This window comes from Xyrauchen texanus, chromosome 33 (genome assembly GCF_025860055.1).
Source record: "Xyrauchen texanus isolate HMW12.3.18 chromosome 33, RBS_HiC_50CHRs, whole genome shotgun sequence".
NCBI classification, from domain to species: domain Eukaryota; kingdom Metazoa; phylum Chordata; class Actinopteri; order Cypriniformes; family Catostomidae; genus Xyrauchen; species Xyrauchen texanus.
Genome location: NC_068308.1, coordinates 29,993,440 through 30,019,695, shown reverse-complemented (window position 1 = coordinate 30,019,695; position 26,256 = coordinate 29,993,440). Strand labels below are relative to the sequence as shown.

The following is a 26,256-nucleotide window of genomic DNA, read 5'->3' as shown; positions in this document are numbered from 1 at the left end:
AGTGAGGTCAGGCATTGATGTTGGACGATGGAGCTGGCTTGCAGTTGTCAATCCAATTCATCCCAAAGGTGTCCGTGCGGTTCAGGGTTGGGCTTTGTGCAGGCCAGTCAATTTCTTACACCTCGGACTCCTCAGTAAAGCAGTTCTAGACTTTGCTTTATGCACAGGGGCATTGTCATGTTAGAACAGAGAAAGTATGCCCTATTTCAATGATTCACAACCGAGGGTATGCAAAAAGAATTGGATTTTTCTTTGTTTAACCTATAAAACAAAATGTATGACTAAATTATAAATAATAGGAATTAGGGCTGGGGGAAAAATAGATTTCCTGATTAATCGCTATCTTCATTTGAACAATCTCGTTATCTATTCTTAATATCCGATGATCGATCTTTTAATATGCGAAGTTCAGCACTAAGATCCTTTCACTGGGTATTGAGAGTAAAAGTTTGGTTTGACTCCTTCCATTTAATGCGTGTTCATTAATTAAATCCATGTAGTCCATTTGTCATTGATAATGCCTCTTTTAATATCCTTTCTGTTCAATCAGATTTTGATCAGAACAACAAAAAATAAACATTTAATTTGAATAGAGGAGCCGCACAACTCAGGAACTCATTAATATGCGCTCTGCCTGTAGTCTTAAAGAGACTTAGCACTCCATTTTAGCACTTGTTCTACATATTAAAATACCTGTAAATAGTTATATGTAAACAATAAAAATATAGGCCTATCATTAATCTTAATATATATTTATACTGTCTACCAAAATAATGATCAAGTTTACAAAAGTTACTCCTGTAGAGTTAACAGCATTAGTCTGTCCTAATTGCAAGTTCCATGGCTTATATGGCCTGGTTATGTTTAATTTTGATGACAAATAAACATAACCAGCAACTTCCTCTTCTCTTTTTGTACATTAGGGATATTACAATATTAATTATAATGTTAAATGATGTTTGGCCTTTGGTACACATTTTTTGGTTTTGTGTCTATGAGCCTTTCTGATGGTGCTGTGAGGGTACTTATGGCAAAAAAAAGTTTGGGAAACATCGCCGTATTCTACTGATTATTTTCTTTTTTATTTAAGCTCAACGTATTCTTTGGTTTTGAAGCAAACTCTTAAGCGGTACAGTCGAACGCTAGCATTTCAAAGTATACTTAATTTGACTTTGCGTGCATACACAGGAGGTTGGAGCATGTGTGCTACAACTAATATGAGTTGCTGGACTATTTATCTTAAAGGCAAAGTTGGCCCACGATGACCTTTGATTTGGCCGGTCTTGTTGTATATTTATAAAAAAGAAAATAATTCCTGCAAGTTCCATGTCCGTAAAGCGTGAAATTCCTGCACACGTTTAGTCACTTTACAGTGCAGCTGCGAATTAGTAAACCAATAGATACAGATGAACAAACATATTAATAAACTTGTTTTTGTATCAAACTGTAATTCCATAATCTGTGCAAGTAAATCCACTCCGTCTCTCACTTACCCTGTCGTGCAGCTGTCAGCAGTGTCAGAGGTGTAAGAATGCACAGTGAGGAAGTGCATTGTCACATAGTTACTGAACTTAAGATGTTACAGATGTATAAACCTTTTTAAACCTGTTAATTCGACTTGCAAATGGTGTTATACCTCCATCTCCAAAAGCGAGCAATTCAATAAAAATTTTTTAATATATATTCGTATATATCATTCCTGTTTATAGTCAACAAAGCTGTTTAATATTGCAAGTGCGTGACGTTGGAACAATCTATAGTTTTGCTGCCATTCTAATCTTCATGCTCCCTAATTTGTCATAATGCAGCTAATTTACAAGAAAAAATATTTGTGGAATGTACCAGCAGGATGATGAAGAGATGCTTAAACACCAGTTACAACTCTCATCTCCATCTCTAGTTCCATCCAGGGTTGGAAATGAACTGGGGCTCTGGGCAAAAAAAATCCCAGACAATCTGATATAGTTCCAAATACATACAATGCAATCTTCATCCAAATTTTCGCTGAATATTGTTTGTTTTGTGACATCCGTTGTGAAGATGTTACAGAGTCAGTGGCGGATGCTCGCACCATAAATGCTCACCGATGGTCACTCCGCTTCTCATGCTCTTCATCAGTTCGGGGTTGTGCTCCCAAGCTAAAATGATCAAATTCTACAATGTAGTTAATAGTAATATTAACAAACATAACATCTGCATGTGTTTAACACCCTTGATGTTAAATAAAAATTTATGATAGGCCTACAATAATATTTTAACAGAACATTATCCACTTGAAGTGTATGAATCATATCTCTGATTAATGTTCTTTTTTTTATTATTTGTTATTACATTGGCATGCAGGAGTTGCTAAGTTTTTTTACAAGCTCATCATTCCAAATCTTGAGAAATGCTGTCATCTCCTCCTCTGTGTCATGCATTAATTTTGTAATCTGTTTATTTAATAGCCAAAATATTTGGAAATATGTGAATGAGAAAAAAAGTTTTGCTTCAGTAACGATGTTTATTATACAATTTAGAGATCATGCAATTTTGTAACTATTAAAACATGACATTTTAAAATTGAATGAATTGTTTAAATTAAAATATTTGTCAGAGGATGACAGATTCATTTTATAAGGTTAGGAAAAAATGACCTTTTGTAAAGGTAAAAAATGCCCCCATATGATCGGTGTCCCCCATCATTTTCAGAAATGAATTTGAGGCCCTGAGTTTTTTTAATGCAACGTTTACTTTTGACGCACGGCCCTCAATCAAGTTTGATTTTTGGCCCTTCATTGGAAAAAGTTTGGACACCTCTGGTTTAGAAACATAAAGATGTTTTTATACAAATGCAGGTATCTCATGACCTCCTCACACACGTGCTCTTGATGTGTACATCCATTCTAGTGCTTCTTCATGAAAGCAATGGCTCAATTGTGAATTGTGCCACCTTGTGGACCCACTAATTAGTGCAAATAATTCCTGACGCATGCGCATACAGTTCAGAGTACTCATGGCTGCACACGTTCAGTGTTGAGCACTCTGCTGATTATGAAATTTGCGTTACGCGTCCTGTATGCAGATGCCTAGCATTCATGTCTGATCGAAGTATGCTTAAGGATTGCATGTTAAGGAAGGCTGTATATTTCATTTTATGCACCTGTTAGTAATTGGTGTAGCTTACATAGACAAACATGTTAATTAGAAGGGGGTTCCACATAGTTTTTATAATTGGTGCTGAAAGTTTCTTGGGAGAACACTCACTGTTTATTAATGAGTGTTTCTCTTGGTTTCTGCGGCACTCTGAATCTGTTTCTCTCAATCACTGTATCTTCTGTTACTAGGACGATGAACACATTGTGCTAGAACCAGGAGACCTTTTTCCACCCTTCTCCCCTACCCCATCCCCACGCGGGAATGAAAGGAGGGGCCCCCACAGTCCTCAACAGTACCGCCTCTTCAGGGTGGTGCGCACACCTATACTCGACAGTGTCAGGTTAATACATCCATATATTTGAAAGAACTTGTCTTCAATGCTGATATTAGATTGAAATGTTAGATTATTTTTAGAGTGTGGTCATACAAAGTAGCTCTTTTTTTTTTTCATTTCATCATGTTTCTGTTGTCATACTTGAACATTGTTGACAAACTTTTGTGTTGTCACAATATCTGATATGATGTCCTCTTCTTTCTGGCCAACAGGAACAGTCTTGACCTGGCTCTCTCTCGCCCAATCACAGCTCTTGATAATGAACGGTTCACAGTGCAGTCCATTATTTCCAAATTTGCCTGCCCTGCTGTTTTTGTATGACAAACCTCAAAACACTTTCATACGTTTTTAAAATCAAGCCTGTTTCACACATCTGGCAGGTTATACGCATAGTGACAGGTACACAAACACCACTTTCTTTTCAGTAAATCTGACTGAATCCAGACGACCAGTTTGGGTTCTATATAAATTAATTACCATTTGGATGTAAAAAGGGTCCCCCTACTCAAGTAAAATAGATTTCATGATGAGTAAGTTTGTAATAGTTTGCAATGTCCATCCTCATAGCATTTTATAATTAATGGCCATTTATCTTTGTTTTCTGTATAGTGCCACAGTTCTTTAACACAGCAGAATGTACGTTCAACATGTACGCTCGGACACAAGATGTGTGAAAAAGGCCTAGTGGTCATAATAATGAAGGATTAGTGTGGACTTGTTATTTCATAGCAAATTGACCCTTCACTAAGCCCCGCCTTAAAAGTGTTTCTGACCAATCCTATCTTATCAACTGTTGCTGGCCTCCATTTCTCTGACAAGCATTTAATTTTTTTCCTAAGAGAGTCTATGGAAGTAATGTGTGTTTGAGTAGTTTTAAGCTGAATTTTATTGAAATTATTTTTAAAAATGAAATCGTTGCTGCCGGGTCACTTCAAATAGTGACTCAAGGTACCTAAAGAGGATACACACTGTTTTAAAAATAATTCTCAAGAACAGCATGCTATGGATTAAACTGTCAGCCCTCATTCTCAAATGAACATGTATAACATCAGCAAGGACACCTACAAGGACAACAAAGGTTAGCGGAACTTGGCGAAGGGTCAATTGTAGAGTGATGTACATAGTTGTTTCTTATGGTCAGAAATGTGTCTATTTGCTTATAATGATCAATGGTGAACTGATTCTAGGTGGCCTTTTTGTCCATTAACACGATTCGTTACTTCTGTGACACTCCCGGTCTCACCCCTGGACCCTTCAACTTCCTTCAGTTGCAGGTAATGGGCTTCTAATGGCTAATCACATGTCAACAAGTTATTTTTAAAGGAAAAGGTACTTTTTATTCAAAACTGCTTTCACAGTTTAATTTTTGAACAGTGTGGCAGTGTAAGGGCAAGTAAGGATGCTTATATATTCATTGTTCTGACATCTGACAAAGGTTTTGAAGATCAGATTATAATATATACTACAATATATGCTCCAATAAATGCTTTTTTTTTTAGAATAAAGAGGAAGGTTTGGGTTCTGAAAGTTACAGTATGTTTTCATAGTAAATCAAGCTATTTTATCTCAAGAGGTCAAGGAAAATTGTATTCCTTATGTAATGACCCCTTTAATTCCTGTCCTCTTTCTCTCACTCTCTCCCTGATGAGTAGATGATGGGTGTATTGCCTATTTTACCTCTACTATTTCCTGTCATGTGGGTTCTGGTTAATGCGTATGGAGAGGCACGCGTGTTTGCTGAGTCCAGCCGGAACTCTCCCACTGGCCTGGTAAGATGCACATTACACCACACTGAACACACACACATATTCATTCACTTGCCTGTTTGGGTTTATGTTCCTTTTTGGTATTTATTAACAGTTCAGTCATGACAACCCTCGGAAAGATTAAGCATGTTAATGTGGGTATGACATGTTGATAGGATATTGGCCTTTGCTGACTAGATCTGCTACACTGCTGAAGAGCAAGTACGGAGACTTGCTATTGCTAGAACAGAAACCGACATACTGAGTTAAGCATTTGGACCTGCTGCTGCTGCACAATTAGACATAAATACAAAACCCATGTAGCAGATCTTGACATGTGGAGGTGGATGGTTTCAGAGAAAACCCACACAGCATGCTGCACTGAAACCGGCTAACATGTAAATTGAGCAAATGTAAATGTTACAGCAAAGAGAGAGTACACAAGTTGATTGGCTACATGATCACGCGTCAAAGGACCTATGGGCTTACGCCATGTGAGCCGATTGGTTTGAAATATCACATAATTGGCTAACAGACAAGTTTAAAGAACCTATCAGCTTGTGTCATTCGTTTCATGCCTGAACTTGGTAATTTCTCACACATTTATTTGCTTTGTAAATTGGGACATACCCTAGACTCCTATTGTTAAAAGCTTATTAAAATTTTGACTAAGCCAAACCTGAAACCTACCCCTAAAAAACAAAAATGTTATTTGTTGAAAATAAAATATATATCATTTTATTTATGATTTGTATAATTTTTTTGCAATATCCTAAATGTCCCCAAAGAGATGTTCATCTTGGTGACAATTTTGTCCCTAAAACGCACAAAGTACATGTATGTGCACAAAAAATACTATATGACTTCCTGAATCCCACACTGCTGGATATTCTGGATAAAATTTAACTATGACAGCACCCTGTACACCATGTCTGTTAACTTTGATTTTCAGCCGGAACACTGCATGAGGATGCAAACCTCATTGTCCCAGCCTAAACTAGTAGTAGGGAGGTTTAGGGAAGGGCTGAGGAGTCGAGGTAAAGTGAGTTAAAGAGAGATATTTGACCAGACGGGCTGACCGTCTCCTCCTGAGGGTTTTTAATCAGACTTTTCTCTCGTCCCAGCTTGCTAAGTTCTCTGAGGACACTCTAAGCAGCTACACGGAAGTGGTGTCCTCCCAGGTATAACCTCTGTATTCCTCCTCCCCCTCTCCCAACCGTTCACCACACGCTTCTTGTGATCCTTCTCCCCTGCTCTGGATTCCCACAACCCCCACAATCTTTTTTTCCACCTTTTTGTTCTCCATTTTTTTTAGCCATTACCACTTGTCTTCAGAAGGATCACTACAAAATAACTTGTTATAATTTGCTTCACCACATTTTATTTATTCTTTAATAATTTGTTTTAATCACACCCACATTATGCAATTCATCTTCCCATTTTGTTCAATCAAGTTAGCAAAATCAGGCAAGACTCCCGCAGTCCTTTTTATTGATTTGCACCTTTTTCGCTTCTTGTGTTGCCGGTTAGTTTGGCACCACCCCTCGCTGATCTTTGACCCCACACGGCCTTTGCCTGCCCATCTTCTGCCTGCCTGAGGTTTGCATGATAGAGTATATGCTGTCTCTAAAGTGGTGGTGATTGTCTGGACTACATATTTCAAATTTTATAATCACATTATCCAAGTTAATGTGTGTTTGGGAAAACTTTTGCATGATCAAGGCTTTTTTTCCTTCAAAATCTATAACATTTTGTAAGATTTTGTCTGCATGGCCAGAAAGACATTGGTTATATGTTCAGGCTGAAACTATTGAAATTTCCTGTGTGTTTGGCTGTTCAATCTCATATTTTAAAGACTTTGTAATAATGAAAAGGAAGCTGCCATGCACCTTTTTGAGAGTGCAGTTAAAGTTTGTGTTTGTGTCTGTGTATGTGTGTTTGTTGAGGATGAGAGTATTTAAAGTCAGCATGAAATGGCATTCAAAAAAATGTTTGCCTCCATAATGTAATGGACTTCCAAGTGAAACAGTACAGTTAACTGTGGACTTAATTTTATCCAGCAGCAATTGATTGGATTGTAAGTGGTGTTTTGTACATATATGATGGTGGTTGGAGGGGTTGAAAAATATACTCCACGTCCCCATATAAATCTAATCCCATCCGAATACAGCTAATTACCAGAGCTTCTCAGTCGTTTTAATCCCATGCGAATCTGTCATGTCAGTAATTTTCCCTGACTTTTTATGGACTTCGCGTTCTCGCTCCAGTAAAAATGACAGTGTGTTTTACCTACTATAAAACGGCCTGTAAAAATAACCCCTGGTAATATTAATCCAGTGTGAATTGACGAGTTAATAAAAAGCCTGTATATCTGCACTCTTAGCACTTGTACCCTTTAATGCTGTTTCTTAAGTTCTCAGAGTGTTTGAACTGGATGTTGGTCAAGAGAAGAGCAAGTTATTACATTTTGATGAAACATTGCAAAGAATACTTTTTAATAACATGCCACAATAAATTGTTTGCAATAAGACCAAGAATGTGTCAAGTTAAATGGGTCAATATTTAATTTCATTGTTGACTTTATATCAGCATTTGCAACCCATTTTAAATGGCCTAGGTGACTTCAATGGATTAAGAAAATAGTTTTAGAGGTGGAGCATGTTATTACATTTTTGGTGAGAAACATCTTGCAATTTGTTACTTCACACGAAAACTTGCGTTATTTTCAGAGCTTCAAAACACTTTGAATGTGATGAACAAGACTCATTGACCACGTAAATGACACTTTTAGGGACACTTTAGGTCCTTTTTTTTTAAGCTCATAAATGGGCACTCTCACTGACATTGTATTGAAAAAAAATCTCCTTTTGTGTTCTGCATATGAAAGAAACAACATGAGTAAATTGTAACAGAATTTTTGTTTTTGGGTGGACTATCCCTAAAGACTAAGAATGTATAATAAGGTCAAATTTGATTTCAGGTTGACTTTAAAAACTGTGTTCAAAGGTGTCTCTGCAATTAACCATTTTTAGGTTTTGCTCTACATTGCTGGTCTCCTTTTAGCTGCTGTCTCACGCTTTCATTTGTGTGCTTCTGCCATTCAGTTTGTTTCCTATGAACTTCTGTTTCTCTCCCTTTTGCTGCTGCAAGATGCATTCAGCTCCACAAAATACCTATAAATCTCTGAATGCATTCAATTAGGACAAACCCGAGACTGTACACTCTAATGCAGACTCTCTCCTGTCTTACTATCCTAGGCTTTATCTTCCAGAGTTTCTCTTTATGTCTATGTGTGTGTGTGTGTGTGTGTGTGTGTGTGTGTGTGTGTGTGTGTGTGTATTTATCACTTTGTGGGGACCAAATGTCCCCATAAGGATAGTAAAACCCAAAATGTTTGACCTTGTGGGGACATTACAGCATATAAATCATACTAAATTATGTTTTTTGAAAATGTAAAAATGCAGAAAGTTTTCTGTGAGGGTTAGGTTTAGGGGTAGGGTTAGGTTTAGGGGATAGAATATAAAGTTTGTACAGTATAAAAACCATTATGTCTATGGAAAGTCCCCATAAAACAGTGTGTGTGTGTGTGTGTGTGTGTGTGTGTGTGTGTGTGTGTGTGTGTGTGTGTGTGTGTGTGTGTGTGTGTGTGTGTGTGTGACCACCATAGTCCGATTTCAGGTTTTATATATCCTGACACTTTTGCAGAGCCAGTCGATACCCAGGGCTGCTGATACATGGATTTCTATCAGGGCAGAAACTGTTATTTATACCGGTGTGTGTGTTTAGGAAATGCTATGCTGTGTGTGGAGACACCTGGTCAATGTGTTGAAAGGACAGTCCCAGACCCTCTGTTATACCTCCAGTCTGCTGCATTCATTGGGCTCAGTCACTGTGAGTACCGCCCCATAACTTTGCTGTTTTAAAAATGTATTAACATTCACTTAGTAATTAATTCTAATTAAAGGAATTTTCTTGGTTCTTTTTAACCTAATTATTTATGTACCGCATCTGTGCTATGTTGTCAATCGCCTTGGACAATAATTGAATTCCCTCAGCATCTATTAAAATACAGCAAAATGTGTTCACAGTAAATACACTTTAATATCTTTGGAAAACCCAGTCCACACTAGGATAACAGAAAGGAGCATCGAAGGGAACCGACAGGCATTATGTTGGTTATGCACAATCAGTTCTTCCACCTTAGAAAAATAGTACCAAACATTAGTAACAAACATTGTTTTTATACCGAACAATTCATGAAAGTGTTTAAAAGCAGAAATTACTAAGCTTAGTAATTTCTGCTTTAAAGCCTTTAAAACACTTGCCTACTAAGCCACAAGACAAAATGACTGTCTGTGGTAATCAACTGCACAAAGTTGAAAATAACCCACAAAATTCTTTACTTAAAAACGTTAAGCTTTATGAGCTAATCTGATAATGAAGTAACTTGCTTGTGTTTACCTGATCCTCTCATAGGTGCTGTGCTGTGTGGATAAGCAGGGCATTCTTTCCTGGCCCAACCCCAGTCCTGAGACCGTACTGTTCTTCAGTGGACGAGTAGAACCTCCTCATGACAGCCAAGAAGACCTCAGAGATGACTTGTCAGTAAACTCCCTCTGCCGGACAGAGGGCGACGAGGAACGAGATGAGGTTATTGAAAACACAGCTGTTGAAAGCTAGACTGAACCATCATAAACCATGGCTGCACCAGTATAAATTATTTTAGCCGTTGTTTTCTATCCCTTCAGTCTGTGTATGCGTGTGTGTTTTCTGTGTCTAGCCTCAGGAAGGCGAGGCTCTGCTGTGTTTACCTGCATTTGAACCCTCACTCCATATAGCTGAGCAGGAGCCAAGTGAGACATCACTTGACACCGCCCGTTCTTCAGACACACAACACCCACGGCGAGGGCCTCAAACCACCCGCGCCAAACACCCGTCTGGCTCCAATGTCAGCTTCAGCCATGACACAGAAGGTGGAGTAGATGACATTGTGCAGGTAGGACTACACCTGTATGTTATTATGGGAGCTAGATTACCTATAGCAACAACCTAGCAACACCCTAGCATTCCCCAAGAGCCAATTTCAGTCATTATTCACTGATAATCAAAAACCATTTAAATAATTATATATACAGTGAATAATGATTTAAATTTAAATCTTCATCACACAAAGCTACCATATGTATTCAGAAGACTTTGAATATAGCACATGGGTCATATGGACTACCTTTTATGATGATTTTTTTACAGCGCTTTTTGGAACTCAAAGGGATAGTTCACCCAAAAATGAAAATTCTCTCATTTTTTTACTCACCCTCATGCCATCTCAGATGTGAATGACTTAATTTCTGCTGCTGAACCCAAAAAATTATTTTAAGAAGAATCTATCAGCTCTGTAGGTCCATACAATGCAAGTGAATGGTGACCAGAACTTTGAAGGTAAAAAAAAAGCACATAATGGCTGCAAAAAAGTAATCCATATGACTCCAGTGGTTAAATCCATATCTTCAAACGTGATCTGACTGGTGTGGGTGAGAAACTTAAGTCCTTTTTTACAAAAAATTCTCCTCCCTGATCAGTTGGTGGCAATATGCATGAAGAATGTGAATCGCCAAAAACGCAAGAAGAGGAATGTTGTAGTGAAAGTGGAGATTTATTTGGATATTGATCTGTTTTCACCTACACCTTTCACCTCACCTACACATCGCTCCTGAATATATGGATTTAACCTCTGGTGTTGTATGGATTACATTTATTCTGCAGTTATGTGCTTTTTTGACCTTCAAAGTTCTGGTCACCATTCACTTTCATTGTATGGACCTACAGAGCGGAGATATTTTTTCTAAAAAATTTGTGTTCAGCAGAAGAAAGTCATCTGGAATGTCATGAGGGTGAGTAAATGATGATAGAAGTTTCCTTTTTGAGTAAACTTTACCTAGAGAAAGCTGTCCGTTAGAATTGCAATTTATTTAAATGACAGTTGAGATCTTGTTAATGTGTTTTTGTGTGTGTCTATTCCCAGCCATGCAGTCTAGTTGATGATCTGTGTGAAGCAGAAGATTTTGTGTGTGACTATCATCTGGAGATGTTGAGCCTGTCCCAGGATCAGCAAAACCCTGTCAGCATCCAATTTGATGACTCTGGCTGGCAGAATCATCTGCCCTCTCTGAAGCCTCTCGGCCTGAACATCCTGCTCAACCTCTGCAATGCCACAGTCACCCAGCAGCTCTGCAGATTCTCTGACCACCTTTCCAATCTGGCACTGCAGGAATGCCACGGGGCCGTTCTGCCTGTACACGTTCCCTGGGGCCTTTGCGAGCTCTCTCGCCTTATAGGTGTGACTGAGAGAAGCATTTTAATAAACATATGTTGCCAGGAAATGCTTTTAAAGGAATATGTCAACAAAATTCAAATTTGTATTATTATTTACTCACCCTCATGTCAGATCTGTATGCTGATACTTTTTCTGTGCAAACACAAAAGGTGAATTTTTAAGAAACTTAACATGGATCTATTCCATGCAAACAAAAAATTTTAACCGACTGATATCAGTTCAGAAGAATCTGGGCTGTCAGTAAAGGCTCAAACTTTCAACGTACAGAGAGTCATGTGACAAAACAATATGGCGCCTACCACAACAGATTTTGTCTTTGGGAGAAACTCCAACAAAACTACATTACATCTAGGAAGAAACCTAATTACTTTTACCAGTTTGAGTCAAAAGATTAGATTCTCTAGTTTTATTCGATATGCTATTTTTTTTTATTTGAGTGATTTATTGTGAAACGGTACGCCGTTAAACACAATGGCCACTATAGTAGACAATGGCACTGTTTTTCATTAGAAATCACTTCACATCATTTTTACACTGAGAAAATAAATGTTTTATAAAGTTCATGTTCATATAAAGGCTTTATATGGAGTTAGGATGAAAATAAGTTGCATTTCAAACAGTTCTGAGAGCAGTGCAGACATACAACACACTGGAGGTTAGGTCATTCAGTAAATAGGGAGCAAGGGAGCATCCTGTAGATTTCCACTGCATCCAGGGCTGGACTGGTAATCTGGCATACCGGGCATTTTCCCAGTGGGCCGATGCACTTTGGGGCCAATCAGGGGAGGACTGACCATCGAGAGAACAGAGCGGGCCAGTGGGTCGGCAGTGAAATGGTCTGAATGGGCCGCGATTAAGCTCAAATGAGCCGCCGCATTATGCAGAATGGGCCACAAAACGGTGCCGCGATATGCAGAAAAGGACAGTGAACAACCCAACCCCCGATATGCAGAAAAGGACAGTGAACAAATGCTTCAGCACTGGCTATCACTTGTTTGTTTGACAGTGCAAAGAGAGAACATTGAGATTTTGTTGTCAAAGTAGAAAAAACACTGTAACAAAATTAAAATCGTCAAATAATTAGGTTTTTTTTTTTTTTTTGCTTTTCCCACTACCATATTGTTCCAAAGCAGCTTTACAAAAAATCTGCTGTAATGTCTTTAACATCTTAAAAACATAAATAACCAGAGAACCTGAGTATCTCAGCAAGCAAAGACGCTGACTACCAACCCTGGAATCATGAGTTCGAATCCAGGGAGTGCCGAGTGACTCCAGCCAGACTACCAAAACAACCAATTGGATGCCGTGGTGAATAGCATAAGCCATCCTAATTGGTCTCTAATGCATAGAACGTAAAGTATTCAGGTTTACTGAAGTCCTTTAAGAACTGTGCAGAAAAACAGGTTGTCCTTGATATCAAATAGAGCTGTTTATCATTGTAGTATCTTCACATCCTTTAATTAGACCTTTCTTTTAGTTTACCAGATTGTTCTTTACTATTGTGTTATCTGTCAGGTTTTACTCCAGGAGCAAGGGAACTGTTTAAGCATGAAAATCATCTGAGTCTGTACCAGCTCCCTTCCGGAGAGAAGGCCAAAGAATCTGCTCCACGACGCCTCCATCACTTCACCAAACGCCAGCCGCCCATCAATCACCTCATCAGCCTGTTCGTCAGGGACAGCACTACCAGTATGACCTATTTTTTTATCTAGCTCACTTCCTGTTTGTCCTTAGTGGTTTAAAACCTTTGACCTGTACACTCTCCTCAGATAATGTGCAGATGCTCTCCCATGGCTCGGCCGACCTCATCCTGGAAGCCTGCACCGATTTCTGGGATGGGGCAGACATCTATCCGCTGTCTGGATCTGACAGGTCAGGGACACGAATTAAGAGTCTAATTCTTGAAACTCAGTTTTCTTTTATAGCAGAGTGGAGAAATGTCCTTTTTGTACTGAAGTACTACTGTTACCAGTAAGGCTGGGCAATATAGCAACAAAAGAAAAAGTAGTATATTATACATAATTATTATTTGTAAATATTATATTTTAATGTAATATATTCAACATATAAGATATTTCATATAATTAAATATTTGACTATATTCAATATACGTATATATCTCAATATTTATGTATTTGCTCTGAAATACAAGGAAAGTGAACCATCATTTCTGCCATTGTTGCCAAGTAGATTCAAAATGTTTACAGTGATAAGTAAAACAGCCCTTGTTACCTGCAGATGTCTCTGATAATGTCATATGAGATGACTAAAACTTTGGTTCTTCTGTCCCTATAGGAAAAAGGTTCTAGATTTCTACCAACGTGCCTGTCTGGCAGGATATTGTTCTGCATTTGCCTATAAGCCTATGCAGGTGGCATTGTCCAGCCAGCTCAATGGCAAGTGTGTGGAGTTGGCTCCGGGCCCAACGCTCTTCTCAGGGGTGGAGCTCCCTAACACGATTCCCATCAAGCACGGCAGCCGCAGGAACAGCTGGAGCTCTGATGGTGAGAGACACAAGACAGCCTGTATTGCCAATAAACATGCCCTTTGACTTGCTTGTAGCCTCAAAGTTCAAATAAAAAGAAAGCAGCATTTCCTAACATTAGGTCAAAGTACTGGATTGAAAAGTTATCTTAAAATGTTTTGTGTGTGTGTATGTGTGTGTGTGTGTGTGTCAGAGGGTATTGGAGAAGGTTTGGATAAGGAGGACTGTGTTCAGGCTCTGAGTGGGCAGATCTTCATGGGGATGGTGTCGTCCCAGTTCCAGGCCCGACTGGACACAGTGCGGCTCATTGAGAACCTGGTGGTAGCCTGCATCCGCTTTGTATACTTCTCCATGGAGGACGAGCTACGCAGCAAAGTAAGACACTGGCTCATGCAATATAGGAGTGCAAGATGTTATTTAGGGTGTTGTATTTTTTCATCTGTTAATGTTGTCTGTGTGTAGGTGTTTGCAGAGAAGATGGGTTTAGAGACAGGCTGGAACTGTCACATCTCTCTGACCCCAAACGGAGATAGTCACTGTGATGGTGCTCCCTCAAGCCCTAGCCAGGCAGGATCTCTACATGATGACCTTCTGCAGGGTAAGTGTGTGCTTCTATGCAGGAAGACAGAAATGTACATTTCACATCACTTTGGATCACTTGGATTCTAACTTATTAGGGATGAACCGATGTATAGGCTGCCGATATTTATCGGCCAAATATTGACAAAAATTAAAACCATTTACATATCGTTAATAAGAATGAGCATAAGCACTCTGTGAATTCAAATGCACAATCCAGAAATAATAATAGCTACAATATGCAGAAGGGTACATTTATGGAACGTTTATAGAAACGTTTATAGAAATTTTTTCATTATATACAATGTATGTATGTTTGTATGTATGTATATGTGTATATATTTATATTTATTTATAATTATTTCATCATTATGTATTAAATTATTTATTTGAGGGGCTTTCTCCGCAAATATTTGTATATGCAATTAATTGCAATGAATTCGATAAATTACATCGGCACACCATGTAATCGATTAAATAAAATTTCAATTGACAGTCCTAATTAATAAATATATATTATTTAAATATAACTATTTATAATTATTTTATCATTATATTATGAATTATTTTTATTTGAGGGGCTTTCTCAGCAAATATTTATAAACTTAGCAAAAAAAGAAACTCAAGACACTGTATTTTAAAGATCATTTTGTAAAAATCCAAATAACAGATCTTTTTTGTAAAGGGTTTAAACAATGTTTTCCATGCTTGTTCAATGAACCATAAACAGTTAATGCACCTGTGGAATGGTCATTAAGACACTAACAGTTTACAGACGGTAGGCAATTAAGGTACAGTTATTAAAACTTAGGACAATAAAGAGACCTTTCTACTGACTCTGAAAGAGACCAAAAGAAAGATGCACAGGGTCCCTGCTCATCCGCATGAACGTGTCTTGGGCATGCTGCATGGAGGCATGAGGACTGCAGATGTGGCCATTGCCAATAAATTGCAATGTCCGTACTGTGAGACGCCTAAGAGAGCGCTACAGGGAGAGGGGAAGGACAGCTGATCGTCCTCGCAGTGGCAGACCACATGTAACAACACCTGCACAGTATCGGTTCATCCGAATATCACACCTGCGGTACAGGTACAGGAAGGCAACAACTGCCCAAGTTACACCAGGAATGCACGATCCCTCCATCAGTGCTCAGACTGCTGGCTATAGGCTGAGAGAGGCTGGACTAAGGGCTTGTAGGCCTGTTGTAAGGTCCTTGCCAGACATCACCTGCAACATCGTAGCCTATGGGCACAAACCCACCTTCTCTGGACCAGACAGGACTGGCAAAAAGTGCTCTTCACTGACAAGTCACAGTTTGTGTTACAAGGGGTGATGGTCAGACTTGCGTTTATCGTCAAAGAAATGATCGTTACACTGAGGCCTGTACTCTGGAGCAGGATCGATTTGGAGGTGGAGGGTCCGTCATGGTCTTGGGCGGTGTGTCACAGCATCATTGGACTGAGCTTGTTGTCATTGTAGGCAATCACACCACTGTGCGTTACAGGGAAGACATCCTCCTCCCTCATGTGGTGCTCATCCTGACATGACCCTCCAGCATGACAATGCCACCAGCCATACTGCTCGTTCTGTGCATGATTTCCTGCAAGACAGGAATGTCAGTGTTCTGCCATGGCCAACAAAGTGCCTGGATCTCAATCCCATTGAGCACGTCTGCGACCTGTTGGAACGGAGGGTGAGGGCTAGGGTCATTCCCCCCAGAAATGTCTGGGAACTTGCAAGTGCCTTGTGGAAGAGTGGGGTAACCTCTCACAGCAAGAACTGGCAAATCTGAAGCAGTCCATGAGGAGGAGATGTGCTGCAGTACTTAATGCAGCTGGTGGACACACCAGATACTGACTGTTACTTTTGACCCCACCCTTTGTTCAGGGACACATTATTCCATTTCTGTTAGTCACATGTCTATGAAACTTGTTCAGTTAATGTCTTAGTTGTTGAATCTTTTTATGTTCATACAAATATTAACACCTGTTAAGTTTGCTGAAAATAAAAGCAGTTGAAAGTGAGAGGACGTTTCTTTTTTTGCTGAGTTTATATGCGATAAATTACGATAGAATTCGGCACAAGTAATTAATTCTATAAACAATTTTAAGCGATTGACAGCCCGAAAAATAGCCTGTTTTTTTTTTTTCCTATAATCATGTTAATGGAAATGTGTAGGTTTGTAGGAATATTTAGGTTGCCTGGGACGATAGTAATTTAGATAGTTTAGCCGGGATTATACATAAAATATTTAACTGCAGAATGCTGCAGTTGACCAATTAGAATCAAGTATTCCAGAGAGCCACAATGTAATCTAGCTATAATATAATAATTTTAGATTCTCGTGATGATGCAGAAGGCCCTCTACTGCCAGAGGATCAATCAGATCTTGCCAGCTTCCAGCCTACTGACAGTGATGTGCCCAGTTTCCTAGAAGACTGCAACAGAGTAAGACATCTGCACAAGCCTGCTCTATGACATCATTAATAATAATGATATGTGTTTTGCTGAAAGACTTTTCAGTGCTGTTATCTCTCTGTTGTTCTGTAGGCCAAACTGCCTCGTGGTATCCACCAAGTTCGTCCTCATTTAAAGAACATAGACAATGTGCCTCTACTGGTTCCCCTGTTCACAGACTGCACCCCTGAAAGTGAGTCCGTTCACATAATGCCTCAAGACAGGCAACATTTATATTTGAATTGAGACTTTTCATTATGAGAATGTAATAAAAAGTATCTATTTGTGAAGATTCCACTTGCTTAAAAGCTTAAATATAATATATATGTGTGTGTGTGTGTGTGTGTGTGTGTATATATATATATATATATTACAATTTTGAAGCTCCAAAAGGTCATAAAATGGTGCCAGATGGGCTGGTTTGAGTGTTTTTGAGTATAACTGTATAACAGTTCTGTGGACTGAAATGCTGTGTTGATGAGAGAGATCAACAGAGAATGGCCAGACTGGTTCGAACTGACAAAGTCTATGGTAACTCAGATAACCGCTCTGTACAGTTATCGTGAGAAGAATAGTTTGCTCCGTTTTGGCGGCATGAGAGGACCTACACAATATTAGGCAGGTGATATTAATGTTGTGGCTCATCGGTGAATGTGTGTGTATAGAGATAGAGTATGTAATGTAAATAAACACTGAGCCCTCTGGTTGTGCATGTGTCTTACAGCAATGTGTGAAATGATGAAGATCATGCAGGAGAACAGAGAAGTGACATGCTGTTTAGGGAGCTCTGCAAATTTCCGCAACAGCTGCCTGTTCCTGCAGAGTGACATCAGGTTGGCAGCACATGCATAATTGTCATGCCACTGCACACAATCTGCTAAGGCAACACAATACAAACATCATTAAAGGGATACTTCTCCCATAAAATAATTAGTAATAAAGTAATTCTCTCATCATTTACTTAACCTCATGCCATCCCAGATGTCTATGACTTTCTTTCTTCTGCTGAACACAAAGATTTTTAGAAGAATATTTTAGCTCTGTAGGTCGATACAATGAAATTGAAAGGTCCATGTAACGCTTTTCGATGGGAAGGAGGACAGGAAACGGGTCTTCACCACAAGGTAAGCTTTTTTAATTCTCTTTGGTTCTCACAGTATTATTATCGCACACAATACAAATGTCAAACACTGGGTTTGCTTGTCGTCTCTCTCCTCGACTGGAGGCTCTGTGTCTGCTTTTATGCCGCTCTCCTCGTGCTCACTGGAATCAGAGACAGGTGTTAGGCATAATTTAGCTCAGGTGTAAGCGCCCTTACTGCTTTTCTCTCCCGGACGGACGCTTGACCACGCCCCCGCTGCCACAGTCCAAAATTGTAAAGCTCCAAAAGGTTGTAAAAGCAGCATAAAAGTAATATGACCCCAGTCTTTATCTTCAGTAGTGATATGATAGGTGTGGGTGAGAAACAATCAACATTTGAGTCCTTTTTACTGTAAATTAGCACTTTTACTTTCTTCTTCTTAGTTTTTGGTGATTTGCATTATTTGTGTATATCGCCACCTACTGGACAGGGAGGAGAATGTATATTAAAAAAGGACTTAAATATTGATCTGTTTCCTTTGGAGTCTTATGAATTACTTTTATGCTGCCTTTGTGCAATTTAGGGGTTCAAAATGTTGGTACCCATTAGAGGTCGACCGATATTGTTTTTTTCAGGCCGATGCCGATCTTTTGAAATCCGGGTCGTACTTGTAGACTTAAATTAAAAATGTATAATGTAAAAACATATTTTATAAATAATGTATAACAAATATATTAAATAAACAAAGCAGGTGTTACGAACTGCTCCGAGACACGAAGGCTGAGATCCAAATGCAGCTTTAATTTAGGGGCAATCCAGACACGTAATCCAATATTCAGAGCATCCAAGAGAAGCACAGGCATGGATGGGTATCGTTAAGGTTTTAATGGTATTACTACTCTTACCGATACTGCTTATCGATCCGGTACTTTAACTGTATTCTTAACGGTTCTTTTTGTTATATATATTACACAAAGATAAACGTTATATAGGCACAGTGATTTAATTTCAGGAAGGTCTACTAACATTACTGTTCAGGTGTGGTCTAAAAAGAAATCTAATAAAGTAATCAATTGTAAAATAACACTGCATAGTTTATCATAGATAGATTAATGCAGATTAATGCTCATTAATGCAGAAGTTATTCATTCAAGAGCTGTAAGTGATTTTCTCTTTGCCTTTTGTTGTTTGATTCGCAGTAATGGCTCAATCGTCTGCATGTTGATTATTAGACAGCTTCCCCTTTAAGACCGAGTCTAATAGGCTCCTGATGCAGCATATTTTCTCCCCAACTATTTCCATAACTATGTCCATTTAAGACATAAACTGTGTTTAAGTGAATCTCCAAGCCGGTCGTTTTGACATATTTTTGTGTATAGTTGATCGTTTAGACGCATGAAACCCAATGTAGCCTATACTTCGCTTGTTTCTTTGTGGTGTGTTTCGGAGCGCGCGCCGCCTTGGGAACGGTATCTCTTGCGCTCTTTTTATTATTAAACGCGTCCCGCAATTTAGCTAGACTGCATTTTACAACAATCACCGATCGTGCTGATTCTGAAGTTAAGTTTGAGTTTTAGGGAGAAATGTCAGTGCACCGCTGTGAAGGGAAGGAAGTTGTGCTAGACAGAATGCGGCTTATGTATAAATATTCTTTTTATAATCTTTGGAAGGCGAAATCTAAAATAAAATCAGACTAATATCACAGATCTAAACCAGGCTACGTTTGAATGTTTCGTTCTGTCACTCGTTATGCAGGGCTCGTGTTGTGCTCGCTGTGGCACCGCATGAGCGAGATAAATGTATTTTCTTAATTTCTCCAGTACCGACAGCAGAACCGATAACGTCCGAGCTTACCAAAGCCAGTCCTTCAATAGCCTATACTGCGTTGGTGTCTTTTTTATTACTTATTTCTCTGCATTGAGTGACAACCCTCTCAAATATAAGACACACAAACAGAACAAATACAAGTCTCAGATTCACTGTCTGTAATTGCAAAATTCTTGCTTGCTTATTGTGACATGATAGCAACCCTTCTGCTGTGATAATGCAACTTCAAATATGCTATCAATATCCAAAGTAGCCGAACGTCATGTCGCCTATCGCGTTTGTCGCGTTTGTTCTTGAAGTTGGCAGTAACATATCAAAAGTTTTTAATTAAATATAAAGAAGTTATACAAATTTAATCCTTACTGTTTTCTCCAAGGAACTTAGCTCCTTCCTTAGGCACTGGATGTGGTCTGCTCACTGTGCTGGATAATGACTCTAGGGGCAGCGTGTTTCGAATAAGTGTTCCACAACAACACTAGGCTGCCCACAGATGTGCCTGCCTAATAATCGGCTTGATATACTTGGATATTGACCGATGCCGATTATGTTAAAAAATGCCAAAAATCGGCCGATTACATTCTAGTACCCATTCACTTGCATTGTGAGGACCTATAGAGCTGAAATATTCTTCTAAATATCTTAATTTGTGTTCTGCAGAAGAAAGAAAATCATACACATATGGGATGGCATGAGGGTGAGAAAATTTTAGAATTTTTGGGTGAACTATCCCTTTAACGCTGTATACTGTAATTAATTAGATATGGCCTATAATCTCATGGGTCGTAATGGTGTAATCTTTCAAATTAAAATTTTTAAAGGTACAACTTTTGTTTGCTGAAATCCCATTAAATCCACATGTATTATCAGAAATGATCTAATGCTTCGATATATCTACTGTATGAAAATTTTCCCGTAGAAATATTCTGTATCAAACTCTATATCGATCTGCAGTTCCTTAAGTGTGTGTGTGTGTGTGTGTGTGTGTGTGTGTGTGTGTTACAGTATCTCTCTGGATCCTCTGTACCCATCGCGGTGCTCGTGGGAGACTTTTGGGTACGCTGCAGGCTGTGGACTGAATAGAGACTGTGATGAACTCTCTCCACTGGGGCTCAGTGCTCACCTCAATAGTCTCGCCTGCTCGCTGTCCTTCCATCAGGGGGAGAGTGTCAGCGTGGTCAAACTCATAGAGCAGGTATGATCAGCTCATATTTTCACACATTCTCCCAAAGGCTTTGGTGAAAGAGTACAATTGGTTAAATGGTAAAACAAAGAGTACAATTGGTTAAATGTTAAAACAAAAATGACATTTTTGCTGCTTTGCTAGACAGATATTGTGAGGAATAGGCAGAGTGGAATTTGATCATGACATGTTGCAGGCCAGACTCTATCCTTCAGCACCCACATGAGCAACACTGCTCAATATGCCTGGAGCATGTGCGCTAATTACTGCACCACAGCTCCAACAAAAAAGATGAATTATGTACAGGAATGAAATTCTAATTAAGAATGCAAGTCCGAGCATGTTCTACCCACTATTCCCCTCCCATAATTGTCATTCTCACAATTATGTAATTTCTGCACCACTTTTACACCTAACTCTCTAAATTGCTAAATTGGCGCCAAGAATCGGCTGCTTGCATGTGAACCGACTGAGACATGTAAATGAGCAGACGCAGTTCATTTTGTTGTTACGTGCCATCATGTAATTACAGTAATAGACCGTGTGCAACAGACTGCGTGCAACAGTGTAATTTAAGACGCAAACATGGGAAGTGAGCCGGCACGCTGGTCAAGTTCCGACAGTGAGGCTTTCGGACCACACTGCTAAGCATGCATCTAGTGAATCTCCGCTCTCTTCCTAACTATTACTTCTCCTCATCTGCAAAAAAAGCACTTTGCAGATCTGCTGCCTTGTGCTTCATGGAAACCTGGCTGAGTGAAGCCATTCCAGACAGCGCATTGCATCTGCCTGGCTTCCAGCTGTTCATAGCGGATTGCACCACATAGTAAATGGGGAAAACGAGAGGTTGAGGAACGTGTTTTTACATCAATGAATGTTGGTGTACAGATGTAACAATGTTGAAGTTGTTCTGTCCTAATTTAGAGGCACTCTGCATAAACTGTTAGCCTTTCTACTTGCCACAGGCGTTTTCCTCGTGTCTTCTTGTGTGTTTATATTAATCCACACACGTGTGTGTGTGTGTGTGTGTGTGTGAGTGTGTATTTATCACTTTGTGGGGACCAAATGTCCCCATAAGGATAGTAAAACCTGAAATTTTTGACCTTGTGGGGACATTTTGTCGGTCCCCATGAGGAAAACAGCTTATAAATCATACTAAATTATGTTTTTTGAAAATGTAAAAATGCAGAAAGTTTTCTGTGAGGGTTAGGTTTAGGGGTAGGGTTAGGTTTAGGGGATAGAATATAAAGTTTGTACAGTATAAAAACCATTATGTCTATGGAAAGTCCCCATAAAACATGGAAACAGAACTGTGTGTGTGTGTGTGTGTGTGTGTGTGTGTGTGTGTGTGTGTGTGTGTGTGTGTGTGTGTGTGTGTGTGTGTGTGTGTGTGTGTGTGTGTGTGTGTGAGAGAGAGAGAGAGAGAGCGAGCAGCAACAGCTAGCTGATCATATCCCAGACACGGAGCAACAACACCCGGACTCCCTTATTATTATTCTTGGAGATTTTAACAAGGCAAATCTCACACATGAACTGCCAAAATACAGATAGCACATTACATGCCCCACCAGAGATCGAAATACACTGGATCATTGCTACACAACAATAAAGGATGCATATCACTTTGTCCCAGACTTTACCAACTACAAGACACCGTCCCCCAACACTGTTGGGAATCAACAACTGGCTAATGACCTGCATTTTACTGTAGATTTGAAAAGCCCAGTCACATACCCCACAGCATCTCCGACCTTCACAGCACACAAACATTACACCACCTGCCACCCTACTCCCCTCTCCTGCTACTCAACATTCACTTAAGATCTGTGAAGAGGAGGTGTGCCTGGTCTTCTGCAAACGGAAGGCAAGAAAAGCACAGGGCCCAGATGGTTTTTCACCCACTTGTCTAAAATCCTATGCTGACCAGCTAGCCCCCATCTTCACACAGATCTTCAACAGATTACTGGAGCAGTGTGACATTTCCTGCTGATTGAAATGCTCCACAATCATCCCTGTCCCAAAGAAACCAAAGATCAACTGACTTAATAACTACAGATCCGTCGCTCTGAAATCTGTGGTCGTGAAGTCATTTGAGAGGCTGGTGTTGTCCCACCTGAAGGAAATCACTGAACCCTTTCTGGATCCCCTTAAATTTGCTTATAGAGCAAACATCATCTGTGGATGATGCAGTCAATATGGGACAACATCACATACTTCAAAATCTAGACAGACCAGGGATGCTGGGAATACTATTTGTTGACTTCAGTTTGGCTATTAACACTATAAACCCTGCTCTCCTATGGACTAAATTAACCCAGTTCTCTGTTCCCGGCTCTGTCAGTGGATCACCAGCTTTCTGACAGACAAGTAGCAGATAATGAGAATGGGGAAATTCATCTCCAGCATATGTACAATCAGCACTGGTGCCGATTGGGATATGTGTTCTCCCCACTATTCAAGGACCCCTCTGTGTCTGTCTGGTGTGGTCAAAACAGCCTGGAGCTGAACATGCTTAAAACAGTGGAGATGAACACCCCAACATTAACCCCGCTCACCATTCTGAACAGCACTGTGGCAGCCGTGGAGTCCTTCAGGTTCCTGGGCACTACCATTTCACAGGACTTGAAGTGGGAGACCCACATTGACTCCCTTTGTACTTCATTTGCCAGTTGAGGAAGTTCAACCTGCCAGAGGTGCTGCTGATACATTTCTACTTTGCATTCATTGAGTCTGTCCTCTGCATGTCTATAACTGTCTGGTTTGGATCAGCTACCAAATCAGGCATCAAGAGTTTATTTTATTTTTTTAACAATTACATTTTTATGTTATTTACTATATTAAATTGTGTGATGTATCAGTCTATCGGCCACCCTGCTCTCTGGATATCGGAATCGGCCATTAAAAAACCCATATCAGTCGACCACTGCACTTCACATTTGTTGCTGTTAATGTATCTGCAGGCAAGACACACTACCTATGGCATTCGCAAGTGCTTCCTCTTCCTACTGCAGTGTCAACTGACCCTGGTTATTATTCAGGTAAGAACAAATTCACTTTACACTGGTGTCAAACAGAAACTTTCATCTGCATGTTATGTACAGGATATGAAGTTTAATCGCTTAAGCTCATGAAAAGGTACAGAAGTCATAGGTGATTCTGTGCTGTTTTTGATTTGTACTGTTGTTATAGTGTGGCTTCTTGGTGTTTTAGTTCATGGCCTGCCTTATTCAACTGCCCCCTCCCATGAACATCTCAGATATTCTGTGGCTGTCCTGCTTCTGTTACCCACTGCTAAGGTAAGAGAGATGAAATTCAAACAAAAACACCCAGATATTGCATTGGAGGGGGTCACTGGTAAAATCAGGTCACTGCCCTGTATCCTCGATCTTTATAAATAAATATTTGGTGTTTACAGTGTGTCCTTCCTGGGTAAACCTCCTGATAGCTCTGTGATGACAGTCGCTACTGGAAAGAATCTCAGCTCCATACCACGCAAGGTCAGTGACCACACAATGCATCCCTGCAGTGCAAACTATTTAAGCACACTCGACAGAATGCACATGTGCATTCTTGTTATTTTTGACTCCCTCTTACAGACTCAGCAGTACTTCCTGGGTTGGTTCCTGTTGAAGTTTGGTCTAACTGTGTTGGCCTACTTAGTCGGCTTTGGGTTTTCTCTACAGGAAGTGTGTAGAGTAGCTAACCTCACAGAAACTGAAAACAACAGCACCATCACCTGCTCCCATATATTCACTTCTAGGTACACACATGAACATAAATAGATCATTTTCTGTGTTACATGTTTAGATTGATTTGATTTGAATTGATTGTGAGTGCTAATCAATGATTAATATGTGCAGCTCCCAGGATGCCCTTCAGTGGTTTGGTGAATTGTCCAATGGGCTGCTTCTGATTCAGAAGGTCATGGCAGGTTTCTTGGCTTTGCACACAGGTGACTAAACATACTCCACTGCCTTAAAGGAATATACTGGGTTAAATACAAGTTAAGCTAATTCGACAGCATTTGTGGCATAATGTTGATTAACACAAAAAATAATTTTGACTTGCCCCTCTAAAAAAAGCAAACATCAAGGTTACAGTGTGGCAATTACAATGAAAGTGAATGGGTCCAATTTTTTGAGTGTTTAAAGACAGAAATGTGACGCTTATAATTTTATAAAATCACACATTGATTCTTCTGTTAAAACTTGTGTATTATTTGAGCTGTAAAGTTGTTTAAATCATCATTTTGTAGTCATTTTAGGGTTAGCTGACATTACATCATGACTGACATATGTCATGGCAACAAAGTTGTAAAATTGTCTATAACTTCACACAGAAAAGTTTGTAAGCATTTTATCACACTAAAACATGTTAACACACATTGTTTATGTCTTGTGGCTATACTTTTGAAACTGTGTAGTTTATCATGTACAGATTGGCCCCATTCACTTCCATTGTAAGCGCATGACTGTTACCTAGAGTTTTGTTTTTTTACTTGTATTGAACCTGAAATATTCCTTAAGGACATTTTAATTTTTACTCTGTCATCTACACTGATCCAGATAAACCTTTCAGTGTTTATATGGACATTTAAATTCTGATTAATATCAGATTTGGGCATATTACGGTGTTAAAAATGTTTGTTCAAACTCGTATGACTTCCTTTCTGTGAAACACGAAAAGTGCATTTTTGAGGAATATTCTGGGCCACTATTTTTCATATAAGGTAAGTGAAAGGGGACTGGGGATGTTAAGGTCTTAAATGACCACCATAAATGTATCATAAAAGCAGTCCATATGACTTGTGCATTATATTCAAGGGGCCCTATTTTAAGCACAATTAAATGTCTTAACTCATAAGTGCAACCATGAAGTGTGGGTATTTTCGTGTAAGCTTGTGCTTAGTCAATGGCGGTTCTTCTCCGGCACTGTCTCTGTCCTATTATACAGTAATTCCCTGTCAAGAGCCAGCGATATAAACAAAGACAGCACATTCATAAGAAGTTGATGGTGTAAATGGGTGGATTTTCATTATTTTGTGCATCCTTGTTAAATGGGACATGTTCCTTTTTATACGCATGGAAAATGTGGT

The 26,256-nt window shown here is 39.4% G+C and overlaps 1 protein-coding gene across 1 annotated transcript in view; it reads left to right on the top strand.

Moving 5' to 3' along the window:
• LOC127626833 (transmembrane protein 94-like) overlaps nt 1-26,256 on the top strand; it is a 54,166-nt gene that overhangs the window by 22,344 nt on the left and 5,566 nt on the right. The window contains exons 7-29 of the mRNA XM_052102909.1: nt 3,327-3,478; nt 3,685-3,787; nt 4,660-4,746; nt 5,125-5,241; nt 6,342-6,398; nt 9,004-9,108; nt 9,694-9,867; nt 9,998-10,213; nt 11,240-11,552; nt 13,067-13,240; nt 13,321-13,423; nt 13,847-14,055; nt 14,230-14,411; nt 14,499-14,634; nt 16,955-17,064; nt 17,167-17,266; nt 17,798-17,906; nt 20,984-21,173; nt 24,122-24,199; nt 24,372-24,457; nt 24,577-24,658; nt 24,758-24,921; nt 25,022-25,113. Of these exons, the coding sequence (XP_051958869.1) occupies nt 3,327-3,478; nt 3,685-3,787; nt 4,660-4,746; nt 5,125-5,241; nt 6,342-6,398; nt 9,004-9,108; nt 9,694-9,867; nt 9,998-10,213; nt 11,240-11,552; nt 13,067-13,240; nt 13,321-13,423; nt 13,847-14,055; nt 14,230-14,411; nt 14,499-14,634; nt 16,955-17,064; nt 17,167-17,266; nt 17,798-17,906; nt 20,984-21,173; nt 24,122-24,199; nt 24,372-24,457; nt 24,577-24,658; nt 24,758-24,921; nt 25,022-25,113 (3,139 nt within the window). The remainder of the gene's footprint in view (nt 1-3,326; nt 3,479-3,684; nt 3,788-4,659; nt 4,747-5,124; nt 5,242-6,341; nt 6,399-9,003; nt 9,109-9,693; nt 9,868-9,997; nt 10,214-11,239; nt 11,553-13,066; nt 13,241-13,320; nt 13,424-13,846; nt 14,056-14,229; nt 14,412-14,498; nt 14,635-16,954; nt 17,065-17,166; nt 17,267-17,797; nt 17,907-20,983; nt 21,174-24,121; nt 24,200-24,371; nt 24,458-24,576; nt 24,659-24,757; nt 24,922-25,021; nt 25,114-26,256) is intronic.